The 19,046-nt window shown below is 37.9% G+C and overlaps 1 protein-coding gene across 9 annotated transcripts in view; it reads left to right on the top strand.

Annotated features, from left to right (window-relative positions):
* LOC100460674 (mitochondrial intermediate peptidase-like) overlaps positions 1-19,046 on the top strand; it is a 171,778-nt gene that overhangs the window by 66,978 nt on the left and 85,754 nt on the right. The window contains exon 17 of one of the 9 annotated variants that reach the window (XR_010136652.1): positions 10,900-11,018. The exons of 7 other annotated variants lie outside the window; for them this stretch is intronic. Coding sequence is in view for 1 of the 2 variants with exons in the window: in XM_063714722.1 (XP_063570792.1) it covers positions 10,900-11,010 (111 nt within the window). In the remaining variant the exon portion in view is untranslated. Of the gene's footprint in view, positions 1-10,899; positions 11,023-19,046 lie in introns of those variants that run through there. One more of the 9 variants, XM_063714722.1, reaches the window with a different exon arrangement.

The following is a 19,046-nucleotide window of genomic DNA, read 5'->3' on the forward strand; positions in this document are numbered from 1 at the left end:
CATATTGCCTGGAGCTGGGCTGCCAGTCCCAGTGTGTTTGATCAATTTCGGAGGGCCTGTTTTACAGTGATGCTGATGAACTAGAAACCATCCTGAGGGGTGGCTGCTGCTTATTTGTAAAATTGGTAGCCACTTCACATTAGGAGGGGTTTAAGAAAAGACATTTTTAGACTAGAAAAATGAAACTCAAGTCTTTCATATACTATTTGAAGGATACCATGTAAAGGAAGAAAGTCATTCCAGGAAAAAGCAGTATTACTAGGAATAGTGGAAGGGAATTATAAGGAGGCTCATTTCAGTTCAGGAGATTCTTCTCATAAATGATTAGAGCAGAAAGAGATGCCTCTCCAAGTAATGAACTTCTCTTTTATTTAATATTTAATGTTATAACACAGTATTTGTAGAAAGAACAGCTATGAAGCCATTCTCCAACCTGAGAAGTAAAACTTTACCACATGCTCTTCTCTGAACCCATCTCTGCCCCGCTTGCCTCCCAGAGGGAAGCACAGTGCTCAGTTCTTATCTTTTTTTTTTGCCACATTATTTATTCCTAAGAAGTGTGGTGTTTAGTTTTGTTTTTGAACTTTACAAAAATGGTATTTTACTGTTTATAATCTTCTGTTGTTTAAAAAATATATATTTTATGCCTAAGATTAATCTGTGTTGCATGTAGCTGCAGTATATTTATTTCAATTCCAGATAATATTCCATCATTTATATACTCATTCTTCTGTCATGGAGCACACGTGGAGCACACGGGTTCTTCCAGGTTTTTGCTAATTCATGTGCTACTGCTTGAACATTTTTATACTTTCTTCTGTATATCCATGTACAAGATTGGAACTGCTGGATTTGTAAGGTGTGCATGTCTTTAAGTTTATGAGATAATGCCAAATTGTTTTTCAAAATGTTTCTACTAATTTATACTCCTCTCAGCAATGGTTTCTATTGTGCAACATCTTCATTGACTTTTAATTTTGTCAAAAGTTTTAATTTTGCCCATTTTGTGATTATAAAATGAAATGCTATTGTGGTCTTAATTAGCAGCAGTGTTCTCTGATTACCTTTAAGGTTTTTTATTGTTTTTGTTTTTTTCTGTTTTGTTTTGTCTTGTTTAGAAATAAGGTCTTGCTAGGTTGCCCAGGCTGGCCCCTCAAACTCCTGGGTTCAAGCAGTCCTCCTGCCTCAGCCACCCAAGTAGCTGGGACTATAGTCATGTGCCACTACACCTGGCTTATTTTTCATTTTTGTTTTCTGTCAGATGTCTTTTTGTCTCATGCTGATTTTCCTACTTGGAAATTTGTCTTTTTCTTACTGATTTTCGAAAATTCTTGGTAGTTGAAATAATAATCCTTTTTTAGGCATATATCTTGTCTCAGTTTATGGCTTGTGTTTTCACTTTCCTTTTAGTATTGTTGGATTTATCAATCTTGTCTTTATAGTTAATAGTTGTTATATTTTTTCTTTTTTTTTTTCTTTTTTTGAGACAGAGTCTTGCTCTTTCGCCCAGGCTTACAGGCATGCCACCATGCCCAGCCAATTTTTATATTTTTTATAGAGACAGGATCTCACTGTGTTGCCCAGGCTGGTCTCAAACTCCTGGCCTCAAGCAATCTTCCCACCTCAGCCTCCCAAAGTTTTGGGATTACAGGCGTGAGCCACCATGCCCAGCGTCTTCAGTTTTCTTCTAAACATTTTAATGCTTTCTTTTCTCTTTCAATTTTTAATCAAGTTGGAAATTCTTTCTGGGTTTGGCATAAGACAGGAATCCATTTTACTTTCTTCCCTGTGAATAACAAACTGTCCCAGCACCATTTAGTGAGTAATTTACCCTTTCTTCAGTGCCATTACTCATGTACATGCAATCGTCAGTTTGTGCGATTCTCTTTCATTCCATTGTTTAAGCTGTCTGTCCTAATATCAAGCCCATGCTGTCTGTATTACTAGAGCTTTGGAATAAGTTATAGTAATAAGCTTACTATTATTAATAAGTAATAATAAGCCTTGATATCTGGAAGGATAGGCCTTCCTTGATTTGTTCTTCAAAATTTCTTGTCTACTCTTGGACCTTTGTATTCTTTCATATACATTTTAGAATCAGGTTATCTAATTTTTGAAAAATTCTGGTAAGAGTTTGATTGGGTTTACATTAAATTTCTAGGCCAATTTGGAGAGAACTGATATCTCTGAATATTGAATCTTTGAATCCATGAATATGGCATATCTCTCATTTCTTGGGTCTTTTCAAAAGTCTTTGAATACAGTTTTAAAGTTTTCTTCCAGGGCCTTGGTCAGCTTTTGTTGGGCTTCCTCCTGGATGCCCTACCTTTTTGATACTATAAGCAGTACATATATTCAGATTGTTTGTTACTGGTGTTTAAAAATGCTGTTTGTCTGTTTTTGTATAGTGCTCTTGTTTACAGCAGCTTTGCTAAACTTTCTTATTAATTCAGAGAATTTGTCTATAGACTTTTAAAAGCTTTTTTAACCAGATAATTCCTTCTGCTAAAAATAATGACAGCTTTATTTTTCCTTTCCAAGCATGTATCTTTTCTGTTTACCTTGTTCTACTCCACTTATGAGAGCCTCCTTAATGTTGAGTAAAAGCCATGGTATGAGCATTACTGCCTTGATCCTGGTGCTTAAAGGAAATGTTTTTAATATGTCACCGTAAAGAAAGATGTTTGTTATAGGTTTGTTGGAGATGTCAGGAAAAGGAAATTCCTTTCTATCTCCAGTTTGCTACTATTTTTTAAATCATTAATGGGTGTTGCATTTTATCATATTTTTTTCCTGCATCTTTTGAGCTGTCAGATTGTTCTTCACCTTTAATCTGTTAATGTAGTGAATGTTAATGTTAAACATTAGGCCACCTTTGCATTTCAGGATTAAGCCACCTTGGTCCTAAATAATAGTTATTTTTTAATGCAGAGCTGGCTTTAGTTTGCCAATTATTTTATTTATTTATTTTTTTGAGACAGAGTCTCCCTCCATCGCCCAGGCTGGAGTGCAGTGGCGCAATCTCTACTCACTGCAACTTCCACCTCCTGGGTTCAAGTGATTCTTCCGCCTCAGCCTCCTGAGTAGCTGGGATTACAGCGTGTGCCACTACACACGGCTAATTTTTGTAATTTTAGTAGAGGTGAGGTTTTACCGTGTTGGCCAGGGTGGCCTTGAGCTCCTGACCCCAGTTGATCCACCCACCTCATAGTTTGCTAGTTTACTAATATTTTTATATTCTTGATTTTTGCATTTATGTTGATGAGAGAGGGATTGCTTATGATTTTTCTTTGTCATTCTTTGCTGGTGTTCACTGAAATATATACTATTTCATAAAATGAGTTGGTGAGTGTTTCTTTTTCCTTTCTTTACAAGCATTTATTTATAACATTGTAATCATTTGTTCTTTAAAACTGTCAGAATTCATCTATGAAACCATTCGGGGTCTGTTGTTTTCTCTGTGGGAAGATTTTTTAAATGACTGAATCCTTAATAGTCATAGCCCTCTTTGGGCTTTCTTTTCTTCTTGGATAAACTTTGCTAAGTTGTAATTTTCTAGAAATTTATCAATTTGAGCCAAGTTCTTCAGCTTATTCACATAAAGTTACTCATAGCATTCTTTTATCCTTCAAATTCTGCTATAATTGTATCCTTTTTAATTTCTAATTCTGTTTTCACATTTTTTTCTCTCTGTTAATCTTGGGAGAATTTTGTCTACTTTATCAGTGTAGTCTTCTCTCAGTGTCTAAGCAGGATTGGTTCCTGGGCCACTACTCCCCGCCACCGTGGCTACCAAAATCCTTGGATGCTCAAGTCCCTTTTATAAAAGGGTGTAGTATTTGCATATAACCTATGTACATCCTGCTGTATACTTTAAATCATCTCTAGATTACTTATAATACCTAATACAATGTAAATGCTATATAAATAGATGCTGTATTGTTTAGGGAATAATGACAAGAAAAAAGTCTGTACATGTTCAATACAGATGCAGTTTTTTTTCCAAATATTTTTGACTCGTGGTTGATTGAATCCATGAATGTGCAACCGTCAGATATGGAAGGCTGACTGTATTTTCAAAGAACCAATGCAAACTTTGTTTATCCTGTTTTGTTTGTTTCAGTTCATTACTTCCTACTTTTATTATTACTCTCTCCTTCCTCCATCCTTGTTTTTTTCTTCTGATTTCATAGGCATTTATCTAATTAGGTTTCTGTTTTATTTAACATAAGCATTTAAATTTTAATGCTTTAAATATTAAATGATGTGATGAAATGTTTTAGCTGAATTCTGTGATTTTAATACAAAATATTTTTAAAGTTGCTAATTTCCATTGTAATTTCCTCCTTAACCAAAGACTTGTTTAGAGCTATAGTTTAAAAGTTTTAAACCTTTGCAGGGGAGTTATTTATCTTTTTGTTTCTGATATCTAATTAATTGGTCTATCTGGTATTGATTCTTTGCAGTTTGTTAATATTTATTTTATGGCTTCATGTGTCATCAGTTTTTTAGAAATGTTCCATCTGTGCTTGAGTAGATTGTATATTTATAATTGTTGGGTCTGCGGTTTCATACTAGTCTGGTAAGTCAACCTTTTAATTGTATTGTTTAGATCTTTGATATAACTAATTTTTTTGATATAGCAAAAATTTAGAGGTATAAGTCTTCTACTATGAGAATGATAGCTATATCATTTCCCCTTAGTTCTATCCATTTTTGCTCTCTATATTTTGAGACTATTTTATTAGATGCATAAAAGCATAGTTTCCCCGATGAACAATTCCTTTCTTCCTTATGTGTTATCCTCTTAATCTTTTTATGTTTCTTGTTTTAAAATCTTTTTTTTTTTCCTGGTAATTTTGCAACCCCAGCTACATTACTAATCACCAAATATAGCCAGTTGATTTTTGAGAGAACCTGATATTTTTTGTATAGTTTTGTCCATTAGCCACTACACTAAAATGTTTGCTGCTCTAGTTGTCTTTCTCACTGAATATTTTTAAAACAGTGTTATAGAAGTTAATACTCACTCTCATAATTTTTTCTTATTTAGTCCTTTCTGGCAGCTTTCTGGCAACTTTCTGTGAAGTTGATGGTTGGTACCTAGTTGTCCACACTGTATGGACTAACTGTAGTTACTGTGATTCCTTACCCTGGCTACCTTAGACTCAGCCAGGGTAGGCAGTTTTCCAAAGATCACACAATAATAATGAGGGGGGCAATAGATCTATTAGTTTCACCTTAGAATTTCCTTAAAATTCAGTTAGAGTTGATCAAGTCAGTATTATAACATTGTGAGTATTTTCTTTTTCCAGGTATTTTCTAGTTAAAACTTCCTCAATATGTATCACCTAAACTTCTGACAATGTGTCTCACAAAATGGAAGCCCCATATCTACTTTAAGTGTTATTTTTAGAACAGTAACATTCTAGTGCTTTCATTTTAGAATTTTTCTGTCCTGCATCATTATAAGATTTAGTTTCTTGCCTTAGTTTGTGAAAGTCAGCCCAAGGCTAAAATTGCTTAAGTTCTGTCTTCAAGGAAACATACATACTTGTAATAAATCTTCTCCTGTCATCCTCTTTCAAGAGATGTGAAAAAGAATCGAAGGTAAACATTACAGTGCAACTAGCATTAGATTAACTTTGGCAGGTTTAGGTTGTTTTGGAACTTTTCTTACTTTCAGTGTTAGTGCTTCTCAATTAGGTCTAGACAAGAGCATTGAACAGGGAGGTAGAGATGGATCTGAGCCCGGCCCCACCACCATACACAGCTGACTTTAGACCAGTCATTGAACTTGTCTGAGACTTTTCTGCTCCTTAATATAAAATAAATGGAATAAATATGTCAAAATTAAAATTTAACAAGCCTCCATACCTGCCTCAAAATTTTTGGACAAATTTAATAATGGATGCAAACTGTAAAACACAGTGTTATTGGAATATTTTCAGAAAAAAATGGAAGTTGGAGCCCTATCACACATTAAAATGTTTAGTGTTGAACCCTGCAAAACTCAAAGCCATCTGACCTATGTTTCTTTAAACCATCGGTGGGTCTGTGATAAAGTGTAAGCATTTTTAAAGGGTTTTTTAATCTTAGGTCATCTTATTTAGTTTGTTAGAAAACACTACTTAAAAGTAAGTGAAAAGTAGTATTTCCGGTGGATTTAGGCTTGAGATTTTGTCTCCTTGGACCTAGCCAACATTTTTATTTTATTGATTATGTGCCATCTGGATTACTGGTTATATTAAAACAAGCTAGTTGAGACATGCAATCCAGTTGTTTTCCCATTATAGACACGTGAGGAAATGCAGTGCCGTGACACACAGCTTGGGGTGGGATGGGATCAGCTGGGAAATCAGAGCTGCTGCTTGGCAGCCTGATGCCTGGCTTTATGCCGCTGAAGTATTTTCTTGTTTTGGATGACTATGTTTCAACAAGTTTTCTGTCATTAGATCTATCACGTGCCCAGGGACATCAGCGGTAGGAGTTCTCTGCTTCAGGATGAGTTGAATTACTACCATAACAAGGACTTGTACCAGAGATTGTCTTACCTGTTAATATATATGCAGCTTCTCACCACAGTGCATTTTCTCAATGGTCATAAGTAAAAAAGGTATTTTATCACAGTGACTTAGCTCTGTAATAATTTGATACCAAACTTTTAATGTAATGTTATTTAAATTAGACTAGTGAGATTGTGAAATGTTAGAGAATACTTAGCAAGTTTATGAGATTACATGCTTACAACTTAAGCTCATGACAAAATATTTAGAGAACTCAGGTGATAACTGTGTTTACCAAACATTTGTATTTTTTGGTGTTATTTCTAGAATCATTCCAAAATGCTGTGCTAGCTTCATAGAATGGGAAAGCTATTTGTTTTAATGTTTTTGTTCCTATGCGTGGTCAACAAACACTACCACTTTTGTTTACCCCAAGAATACAGTTGACACCTTCCTCTCTTTGGTAAGGCAGTATAGCGTAGGCTGTGGACAACTGATGCAGTGTTTGGCTCATATGAAGCACTCAGTAAGTTAGTTATTAATAGGGTGACAATATGATCTATTGTCCAAGCCAAACCCGTTTTTTTGGTGAGAGAGGGACAGGGTCTCACACTGTCGCCCAGGCTAGAGTGCAGTGGTGCAATCACAGCTCCCTGAAACCTCAAATTCTTGGGCTGAAGCAGTCCTCCTGCCTCAGCCTCCCAAGTAAGTAGAAGTACAGCTACTTGCCCAGCTAATTTTAAACTTTTTTGTAGAGATGGTGTCTCGCTCTGTTACCCAGCCTGTTCTTGAACATTCAGCCTCAAGCAGTCCTCCAGTTTTGGCCTTCCAAAATGCAGGGATAATAGGCGTGAACCACCGTGCCCAGCTCCAAAATGCTGTTAAGAAAGAAGGGAGTGCTATTATTGATCACACCAAGATGGCAGTCATAACCTAGGACTGTCATGCCCACCTCCATGTGTGGTCACCCAAGCTGTGACAGCATTGAGAAAGTCAGATGTTTCAGATGCAGGGACCTGAATTTCTTCCATTTAGTTAATACATTTTAGAAGTTCATTGACTAATTGTCACCTTATTGAATCTTCATCCTAATTTTGTGGCAGAGGTATTTTTATCCTCATTTTACAAATGAGAAAATAGGATACTCTGAGATTTCTTTAGGCTAAGAGGCAAAAGAGTAGCAATAGAAAACACAGGATGCCTAACTCAGACCCAAGCCTTTGTCTTTCACACAGTTCTCCTCCTTATGGACCATTTTTCTGCTTGTAAAATTAGAGATTTAAGTTTGCTCATCTTTGTTTTTCAAGTCATTGTGATGACTGTTTTTTTTCTAAGTCAGGTATCTAAAACTTTGAAACACACAATCACCTGGGGATCTGGATAAATGCAGATTCTGATTTAATGGATGTGAAGTGGGTTCAGGATTCTGTATTTCCAGGAAACACCCAGCGGAGGTTGCAGTGAGCTGAGATCGTGCCACTGCACTCCAGCCTGTGTGACAGAGCAAGACTCCGTCTCAAAAAAAAAAAAAAAGAAGCGCCCAGATGCTGCTGGTCTCTACTTGCTTTGGGCTTCACATAGTTGGGTAATTACTGTTATTACAATCCATATTTAGAAAAAAAGAAAAAAGAAATGTTGCAATTCTGAGCAAGACACAGATTTTTGCCTTCTTAATATAAGAAGGAGGTCGGTTTTATAGTCTTTCATTTTCCCTTTCTGGCCGTAAATGTGTTCTGGCATTAACAAACAATAGAATAAATGAGCACTGGGAGTCCCCTCTTGCACAGCTGTGCGTTTGGGTACACAAAGAGGGTGGGGCCCCCACTCCCTAGTGTCCTTTAAAGGGACCTTTCACACAGCAATGGCTGATTGTGTCTCACAGAGTCTAGTTGGGGCTCTAGAAATCTAAGTTTAAACCATTGAATGCATCATGGGGATAGGATGAATCAATTAGCTAAATGCTCGAAATAGGAGCATTTAGTTACCCAACTGTAGTACAGCCTTGCAGGGTGGGGCAATGTGAGGCAACCACTCCAGGGCTTAAGTCAGTTCTTTTTAGTTTATAGGCAACTTTGGCATATTAGACAGGCTGCATTCTCTTGTTGTAGTCATATAGTCAAATCTTGAGTTTTTAGAAATAAACACAGGAATTAACTGTTTTAAATACAGTGGTAATTGTGGAAAAATTCAGGTTGGATTATTACAGTAAGCATATTAGGTCACCATAGTTAATTATTGGCATATTACATTCCAATTGTAGAAACAACATTTCTACCATTTTCCTGTTTTAAAAAACCACCCACGATGTTTGATCTCTGCATTTGAAATACCACTGTTATGGTAGTACAAACGGCACCATTTATTGTTAGGGTAATTGCCTTTCCAACACTGTAAATGATTACTGTCTTCTAAATTCCTTTATTGTTTTATCTGCACCTCTTTTGTGGCTCTTGGTGTGTTTTCCCATGCTTTATTAATTCTGAAATACATTTGGCCCTTCTGTGTCCACACAGTCAACTAACCATGGGTCAAAAATACTTGGAAAAAAGTAGTAATAATAACAACACAATTATTAAAATGCAAATAAAAAAGCAGTACAGCGTAACAACTATTTACATAGCTACTTTGTATTAGGTATTACAAGTATATAAGAGGATGTGCATCATAGGTTATATGCAAATACTATACTATTTTATACCAGGGACTTGAACATGTATGGATTTTGTTCTTGGAGGAAGGTCCTGGAACCAACCCGCCTCAGATACTGCAGGTTGTACATTCCTTTTCTGGTTCCAGGTAGCAGGATCAGGTGAGATTCATTGTATATTACACAGCTGCTTAGTAGGATGCCTTGCACAGGGTGGGATGCTCGGTGAAGGTGAGCCCAGAGAGTCTTGTGACAGGTCTCACCTGCTTTTCTTGCTCTGTCTTCTCTTACAGCCCATTTCGTAAGCACAGGAGGCAGCCAGCTTCAAACCAGGGCTCATTTGGACTCGGTGGGATCCTATAGTGACAAAAAAAAATCTGCAGATATTTTTATGTGAGAAACTAGGAAGGGGCATAAATTATCTGAAGTATAAAGTTCACTCAGTAAAAATTGCTTTGAAATAAATTCACATTAACATAAATTCTCAAGCCATGTTTAAAATAGTCTGCCCTTGTTAAGGGATACAGATTTTATAGAAAACTGTTTCTGAACAACTCTATAGTAAGATAGTTTGTAAAGGTTGCAGATTGCAAAGCTTTACTGAGGGTATAACTAGATTTACTATTGTATTTCAATAAAATGCCTCCATAAAAGTAATAGTTGATAGGTGATATCTGAAAAAATAACAGAGTGGGAATCTCCCTCTTTACTGTGGAAAAAGAAACTGTTGCAGGAGGGAAATGTGGAGCTTGCAGTTGGTATTATTTGGCGTTTTTCAGTATGGAGGCAGTGTTGGATGCTGGGTATTTTTCTTCTGTTTTGGAGCAGAGAAATCAGAAGGAGTTTTGTGGATCTGCTAATGCATTGAGGAGACCAGTACATATGGCACCTTCTGTGCTGTGTCCATTTGTTCCCTGGCCATAAGGAAAGGCAAATTAGTGTGCTTTCATGAGCTCCATCAACTTGCATTCCTTAGAAATGCACACTCTGATGGGGCATTGGAACTGGCTCAGGCGCCAGAGTGGCAGGACACCCTGCAGGCAAGTTCCCAGAATGCCTGGGGGCTGTGCTCGCCTGGGAGAGGCAGAGACAGGTGCGATGGAGAAGAGCTGAAGAGGAGCTTTCTAATAAAGTGGGTGTAAATATAAGACTGGAAAGAAGCTAAGATAGCCAGAATAACAGCTGTATTTATTCGTTTATTTCTTTACAATGTTTTATTTATAAGAATTGTTTCTTTTATTAGTGAAAGTTTACGTTTAATTGCTTTACCAAGTCATTTTCCAACCAGTGTTCTACATATTAAATCACCTGATTATAAAAGATGTATGGGGTGGAGAGGACAGGTGTTCTATACTCAAATAATTTTGGAAAATGGGTGTAGCATTAAATGGGTTTCTGTAAAGGGAGGACTACATATAATATGCTAATAACTGGATTCCCCAAGAAAGGTGTTTACTTGAGTGAATTTCCTAGACAATCTGACCTGCTTTTTTTGTTGGGTCTTCTACCACAGGCAGGGCCTCTGTTGAGTCAACACAAGCACGAGAGTTGGGCAACATCAAGTGAAGGCCAAGTAACTTCACTCAACTGGATTCTATAGATACAAAATTAAGAGTGCTCGAAGAGTTTCTCACACTTAACCCATTTTTTAAATGACACATCTGTAAACCTCATTGGGAAGACATGTACAATATACTGTGTGTAGAACACTTGGAATGAAAAGAGGTTTTTTTCTTTTTTTTTGAGATGGAGTCTCCCTCTTGTCACCCAGGCTGGAGTGGAAGGATGCAATCTCAGCTCACTGCAACCTCTGCCTCCCAGGTTCAAGCAATTCTCCTCCCTCAGCCTCCCAAGTAGCTGGGATTACAGGTACATGCCACCACACCCGGCTAATTTTTGTATTTCTCGTAGAGATGGGGTTTCATCTCTACTGTTGGCCAGGCTGGTCTCGAACTCCTGACTTCAGGTGACCCACTGACCTTGGCCTCCCAAAGTGCTGGGATCACAGGTGTGAGCCACCGTGTCTGGCTTTTTTTCTATTTTTTTTTTGTAGTAAAAAGTGGAGAATTTATGCTGTATTTCAGACCAAATATATAACACATAGAGATTTATAGTTCTCTATCTAAAACTTTGGGATTAGATGGTTTGGAATTCAGACTTTTCTGGATTTTTAGAAAATTAATATGGTTTATCAGAAGAAAAAATTGCAACAAATTTGGTTATAGATCTGTTTGACTTTTATATGTGATTCATGAATTGGGCAGCCTCTATTCTACAAAACAGAATGAAAGCTACCCCTGGGCAATAGCAGAAGAGTGGGTTTTATAAGGTGGGAACAAGGAAACAGAACACTAGAAAAAAAAGCCGGTTGATTAGCATCAGGTTCCTCTTTTGTAAGGGTTAAAGCAAAGGGAGCTTCCATATTACACTGACTCAGGTAGACTGCAATCTCCTATTTTCAGGAAACACTGGACTGTATGGGATTTACCTGCTTCTCTAAAACTTCGGTTTGATTGTGTGGCATTTAGCATGAGTGACTCCATTTGGTTTGGTTTTGTCTATTGGGGCCTAATGTAGGAGCTCAGTATAAAACAATGGCCTCCCATAATTTTTGTTTAACCTTATACTGTGGATGTTGAATTAAAAGAAATGAATAAACCTAGCTAGTTCTGGTAGAGTACCCAGTAGTGAAACACATCATAGTTCTGCATATTCACGAAGTGTAAGGGTAAATATTTTTAAAAGATAAATACTTTACAAACTTCACATTTGTCCAGGTCAGGTCTTAACATCTAATGGTTTTTTGGTCAAATTTATGAAAACTTTCCAGTCTTCAGACCTTAATGGATTATGGAATTTCAGGTAAGGGATCTAGACCACTACTCACAGAAATTAGAATGAGGCACATCATTGAATTTCCCTCTCCGCTGTTACATTTAGCCTAAAGCTGCCTTACATATTTTAAATTAGACTTAAAGATTTCTCCATACATAATGAACTCTAACCTAACTAGAGGTATAAACAGCCTGTAACCTACCCTTGTACCAATCACAGAGTTTCAGCCAATCACAGGCTGTTCAAACCTTGTTCAAATAAGGCAAATGTGAACTGTAACCAACCCAGCTGTTTCTGTACCTCACATCTGTTTTCTGTAGGTCATTTTCCTTTTTCTGTCCATAAATATTATCAGACTATTTGGCAGCTCCTGAGTCCTCTGAACCTATTCTGGTTCCAAGGACTGCCCAATTTTTAAGGTGTCCTTTGCTCTGTTTAACTCTGTTAAGTTTATTTATTTATTTATTCATTTATTCATTTATTTATTTTTATTTATTTTTGAGACAGAGTCTCGCTCTGTCACCCAGGCTGGAGTGCAGTGGTGCTGTCTAGGCACACTGCATCCTCTACCTCCCGTATTTGCGTTCCAGCGATTCTCATGCCTCAGCCTCCTGAGTAGCTGGGATTACAGGCACCCGCCACCACGCCCAGCTAATTTTTTTTTTAAGTGGATACAGGGTTTCACCATGTTGGCCACACTGGCCTCGAGCTCCTGACCTCAAGTGATCAGCCTGCCTCAGCCTTCCAAAGTGCTGGGATTACAGGAGTAAGCCACTGCGCCTAGCCAAACTCTGTTAAATTTAATTTGTCCAAAGTTTTTCTTTTAACGCTGCTTAGCCCACTGCCAAACCCAGAATTAAATGTATGGCCCAACTGTGAAAATGATATGGAATTATAGGACACATGTTTTAATATGCCTAACCTCAATTCTGACCTCATTTTATTTTTCTGCTTTCATTTTTCCTTATCTAATTTCCTCATCTATCAATTGTATACTAATTGTGTATTAAATATATAAATTATATTCACTGAATGTTTTGTTGAGTGTTTTATTAAGTGTTCATTCGGGAAACACTGAATGTTTACTGATCCTTTTGTGGGGGAACTTGTTGAAGTATCAGTAAAACAAATTTTGGATGGAAGCGCCTTTGCCATCAAGGGGCAGCATACCTATACAGGATCGAATTTTGAGGGGTACACAAACAAATCGAAAGTGAATCAACAAGCCCAAAGTTACACACCTACAGCATGCATCACAGACTCCACCTTCTTGTGGTGCAGGTATCGGAATTTTAATGCTTTTGAGGGCAAAGGATGATGTTTTATTGTTGTTCTTGTTACAGGAAAAATTATTCATGACAGTTATTAAAGAACAGTAAGGCAGACTTTATCAGGGGGGCTACTGCAGTGAGGTTTGGTAGTTGGAGAGAGATTCTGCTCAACTCCAAATTCTACAAGGAAAAGTGGAGATTTATAGCCAAGGAAAGAGGGAGTGGAGGGAGTTGGAGGATAAAAAATTGCTAAGGTGGGGAAAGGGGGATTCTCACTCGACTGACCGAACTGCTTGAGACAGTGTTCAGCTATGCTGTCTGTCATACGTGCCAGAGCTTTACAAGTTTCTTCATGATAGTCTCTGATGATGTCTAATTCCTGACTTAAAAGCATAGTTCACCCTTTGTAAAGCTTTTCTGCCTTTGTGTTTGGTTTGGTTTGGTTTGGTTTTTCTCCTTTGGAGGCTAAGCCCAAATGATATTACTTAATGAAGTCTGAACTGTTTGGGATTTGCCCATCCACCTAGGATGCGGAAAGCTCGAAAGAGCAGTGCTGGCAACCAACCTTCCTACAGGAAAAGGCAGGTAGAATGCTAACTTTTCTCGAGCTCATAGAGAAGCTGAGGTCTCAGGGCCCTCGAGGTGTCTGAATCCAAAGAGATACAGATGGCTCACCTGTGGCAGATCATGGGTGGAAAGGCTGACTGCCATACAAGGGGGTAAGAAGAGATCAGTAACACTTTAGCAAATTGTTAGAGACCCAGTGTGGACTGGAATATCAATCTGGAATACCTGAGGGCCCTGATACTGGAGGAGTTTGCATTCACTTGTAGGCCATTTTCTGCCGGCCTCCTGTGGGTGCTCATGAGAGCAGGGTGTGAAAGCAGACAGGCCTCCTCCGTGTTGTAGGAAGTGATTGGCTGCTGCTGCAGGAATAGCAGAAAACCCTGACTCCCTGCTCCAAGATAAAGCAATCAATAAAAGCAAACTGAGTGACTTGAAAATAACTAACAACTAGAATAACTTCAAAGTCACTGTCTGTCAGGGACTTAACCGTTAAAGGATAAGACGGAAAACATGGATAACATGTATGAACAGATAGAGAGAAGTGGAAACTCCAAAAAAAAACTACAGTCAAATGCAAGTGCAGATAATAAAGCCACGATATCACATATGAAGAATTCCTTTGAGAAGCTCATCCATACACTCGATGAAGCTGGAGAAGGAATCAGTGAATTTAAAGATAGATTAGGTCAGTAGAAATTATTTAAACTGAAATACAGAGAGGGGAACGGAGTACGGGATGGGAAACAAAAACAAAACCAAGCATCCAAGAACTCTGGGACAATACCAGCCAGCGTAACATACATGCAATTCAAGTTCCAGAAAGGAAAAGAGAGCAATAACAAGGCCGGAGAAATATTTGATGGCATAATAACTGAGAATTTGCCAAAAATAATGAAAAGCACACCAGAGATCCAAGAAGCTTCAAGAATCTTAAGCAGGACAAATAATTTAAAATAATATACCTGGATACATTGTTGTCAAACTGCTGGAAACCAAAGATAAAGAGAAAACCTTAAAGGCAACCAGGGCAGAAAAGACACATTACAAACAGAAGTAATAATTACAGTAGACTTTTCATTCAAAACTATGCAATTCTGAACTATCTAGACTTATAGCATGAGATACATTTGATCATCAGAAGAGAGAGATTTTCTGATTAGTACCAGTATTTTATAAATATGAGCTGGAACCTGCAGATGAAAAACTGACTCATTGTTTGATAACTAGTTCTACTTAAGGTGGAGAAAATATTTTCAAAAAGTGAGTTAATGACCAAGTTTTGTGGCAGATATTGAAATATTAAAGATATTAATAGATTAATAGCACATTACTTTATTTCATTGTGGGGTTTTTTTGTAAACCTTAAATTAATTACCAGGTTAGAGAAGGCATCCTCTTCTAAAACCAGGTAATTTGAGGAGGCATACATTTTGGGTTAAAGATAATTGGCTATTTTATAAATGAAAAAAAATAAAAAATAGGCCTGGCACAGTGGCTCACGCCTGTAATCCCAGCAGTTTGGGAAGCCCAGGCAGGTGGATCTCCTGAGGTCAGGAGTTCGAGACCAGCCCAGCCAACATGGCAAAACCCCATCTCTACTATACAAAAATTAGTCAGGCATGGTGGTGCCTGCTTGTAATCCCAGCTACTTGGGAAGCCGAGGTGGGAGGAGTCCCTTGAACCTGGGAGGCAGAAGTTGCAGTGAGCCAAGATTGCACCACTACACTCCAGCCTGGGCTACAGAGCAAGACTCTGTCTCAAAAAAAAAAAAAAAAAAATCAGGAAACTATGAAAGTACATTCCTTATTTAGAACTTGATTGTTAGGTGCTACAGAGAGAAAATTGTTTGGCTATAATTCCTGTCTTCTAAGAACTTATAAATCTGAAACAGACCACATTTGCAGAGTATGTAGATAACACAGTAAAATGTAAATAAAGTTCATCAAAGTCAGTGATTATTGTATTATATAGTGCAGCAGTAGTAGTAAAGAATACCAGCTACCATTTATTCAGTATCTGTGTTAAACCTGACGTGTTAACATTTTAAAACACATTATCTTGCTTGATTCTCATCCTATGAAAAGATAATATCAACATTTTGCAGATGAGGAAAACGTGGCTTCACAAATTTCAGTAAGTTGCCCAACATCCATGCCACTCAGCTGGTAAGTAGCACAGTTGGGATTCAAACTCAGTTTTATCTGATGCTCTTTCCTGTGCTACAGTGATGCGCAATCATGGGAGTTTGAAATGCAGGCAGATTTTGGTGTTAAGGCAGGCCATGCTCTCAGTTCTACTGTAATAGGTTAAGTTCATGGAACGAATGGTATTTCTTGATTAATTGGATATTGTGAAGCAGCCATTTCGGTGTTCAGGAGTTAGGATGCTAGAAACAGCCTGAAAGGCCCAAAAGAGCTCTCCAGTCCCAACGTTTCTTGCACAGTTTTTCTTTACCATAATTAGCTAATATAAACATTCTTGATTTATAGCATTCTTAATATGCTGGTAGGATTCTTTTTAATTTTTGATAAGTATGGGGCCGGGCGCGTTGCCTCACGCCTGTAATCCCAGCACTTTGGGAGGCCGAGGTGGACGGATCACAAGGTCAGGAGATCGAGACCATCCTGGCTAACACAGTGAAACCCTGTCTCTACTAAAAATACAAAAAATTAGCCGGGCGTGGTGGCGGTTGCCTGTAGTCCCAGCTACTCAGGAAGCTGAGGCAGGAGAATGGTGTGAACCCAGGAGGTGGAGCTTGCAGTGAGCCGAGATCGCGCCACTGCACTCCAGCCTGAGCGACAAGCGAGACGCTGTCTCAAAAAAAAAAAAAAAGTTTTTTTTTTACTAAGTATGGTAGTGTCCATATCCTCAGAAGAATTGAGAAATTATATGTCAGTGTGAGATAGGAGATTTACAGATCAGTGGAAGGGAGTATTTTCTGCCTTGGAAATTATGGAAATTGAAATAGTATCTGGTAAAACATGCAGCTGATAATATGGTGAAAGTTATTTCTAATGCCTCAGACTTTGGTAAATTTTCAAATTCAATATAATGAACATAATTATAATATTATTCAAGGCTTAGGTGTTTTAAATGCGTTTTCATTTATACATAGTTGCTCATTACCTATCAGCTTAGATATGTTAATTCTGTTTCTTTAATGTAGCAAATGTGAGAGTCTTGTGTTTAGGAGACAATAATATTAAACATCTGTGCTGCTGTGTAGACTTAATTGCTTTTGGAATTACAGCAAAATTGAATTACAGTCAACCTTCTGTATCTGTGGGTTCCACATCTGTCGATTCAACCAACAGCAGATTGAAATTATTTGGGGGCTGGACACAGTGGCTCATGCCTGTAGTCTTAGCTCCTCAAGATCTTGGCTGAGGTGGGAGGATCTTTGAGCCCAGGAGTTCGAGGATGCAGTGAATTATGATTGTGCCACTGCACTCCAGCCTGGGCAATACAGTGAGACCCTATTTATGAGAGAGATAGGTATATTTTATATATATATTTTTATAGATATACATAAATATGTATTTATATGTGTATCTATTTGGGGAAGAAAAATGGATGATTGTGTCGGTACTGAACATGTACAGACTTTTTTTCTTGTCATTATTTTCTAAAACGTACACTATAACAACTATTCACACACTAGAGGTAATTTCAAATATATAGGAGGATGTGCATAGGTTATATGCAAATACCGTATCATTTCACAGCAGGGACTTGCGCATCTACAGATCTTGGTATCCTTAGGAGGTCCTGGAACCAGTTCCCCCATGTATACCAGGGAACACTGTAATTCAGTATTGGTTATCGTGGCCGTGATTGGCAAAGCAATATTTACAGAAGAAAATCTTGACCAGGAAACATTTTTAAATTTCAGTTTTAATTTTGAAACGTTGTTTATTTTTAAAAAATAACTTTACATATAACTTTAAAAGCAAATCAGTTTGTATGGTATTTATTTTTTCAAATTTGTTGTTATTTTTTAAAAAGCAAGTATTTTCTAAGAGAATAAGCATATAACTTCATCTCAATTAATACATTTGTTAATTCCAGTTGACAATCAAACTAGTTTTTTTAAAACGAACATTTACTTTTCTATGTACAGCACATACAATATGTGTATCTTTTATTTGTGATTTGATGAGTTAATGATTCTGTCCTCTGAACTATTCTACTAGGATTAGGATTATACTTATTCTCTACTTATGTGTTTCTTTACAAGTGAATGTTTTTTGTATTACAATATATAGTACACATTGAATATATAATTGGAGTACTTAACTTTTTATTTTGAAATAGTTATAAATTCACAGAAAGTTGCAAAAACAAAAATGCAGACAGGTCCTATGTCCCCATCACTCAGTTTTCTCCAGTGGTAGCATTTTTTGTTTTTTTCTAAATACGTATTTTCTTTTTTTAGAGGCAGTGTCTGGTTTGCTGGTAGGGAAGAAAGCCTAATGGCAGTGAGCGAGGGAGGGGGAGAGTGAGGCACGACCAGCTGCCCATCCTGTCATGGTCTGGAACTCAGTTTCCAAGGTTTCTCTGGGGTCCCTTTGGCCAACAGGGGGTCTGTTCAGTCGGTTAGGAGCTCAGAATTTTTTTTTTATTTCTCAGAGTGGAGATGGGACCCGGCGTGGCTCAGCTTCCCGGCTTCTCCGATGGGGACCTCCTTTCCTGTCTTCTGCTGGCTTCCACCTTCTGCCAACAGCCCTGTTCTTTCCTGCCCTTTGCATGTGCTGTTTCTTCTGCCTGAAATGCTTCTTTCCCCTTCCCATCCATCCTTCTCTTGTCTAGTTAACACCTGTTCATTTTGCAAATCTCACTCCTACATCCATCAAGCCTTTCAAGGTCACAGCTCACATCCCGTCCCCTACAGGCCTTTTCTTCCCTGCACACATTACAGTTAGTAACCGTGGAATTGGTGCTTACGTGGAGAATGCTAGCTGAGAAGTTTTGGGGGCAGACACTGGCTGTTGCCCACTGTTTGTGCCCCTTGTGCCTAATGCAGTGCTTGCTTACATGGTCTTCATATGTGTTAGTTAAATGAGAAAATATTGTCACAGCTCAGTGGGTTATTCTTGCCCACTGCCCAGAAAAGCTAATGTGCGGAGAACAGCAAATGTTGCAACAAACAGTTTAATCATAGCAGGGCCAGCTAAGTGGAAAACAGAAGGCGTTTCTCAAATCCACCTCCCTGAGAACTTG

Source organism: Pongo abelii, chromosome 14 (genome assembly GCF_028885655.2).
Source record: "Pongo abelii isolate AG06213 chromosome 14, NHGRI_mPonAbe1-v2.0_pri, whole genome shotgun sequence".
Classification (NCBI taxonomy): domain Eukaryota; kingdom Metazoa; phylum Chordata; class Mammalia; order Primates; family Hominidae; genus Pongo; species Pongo abelii.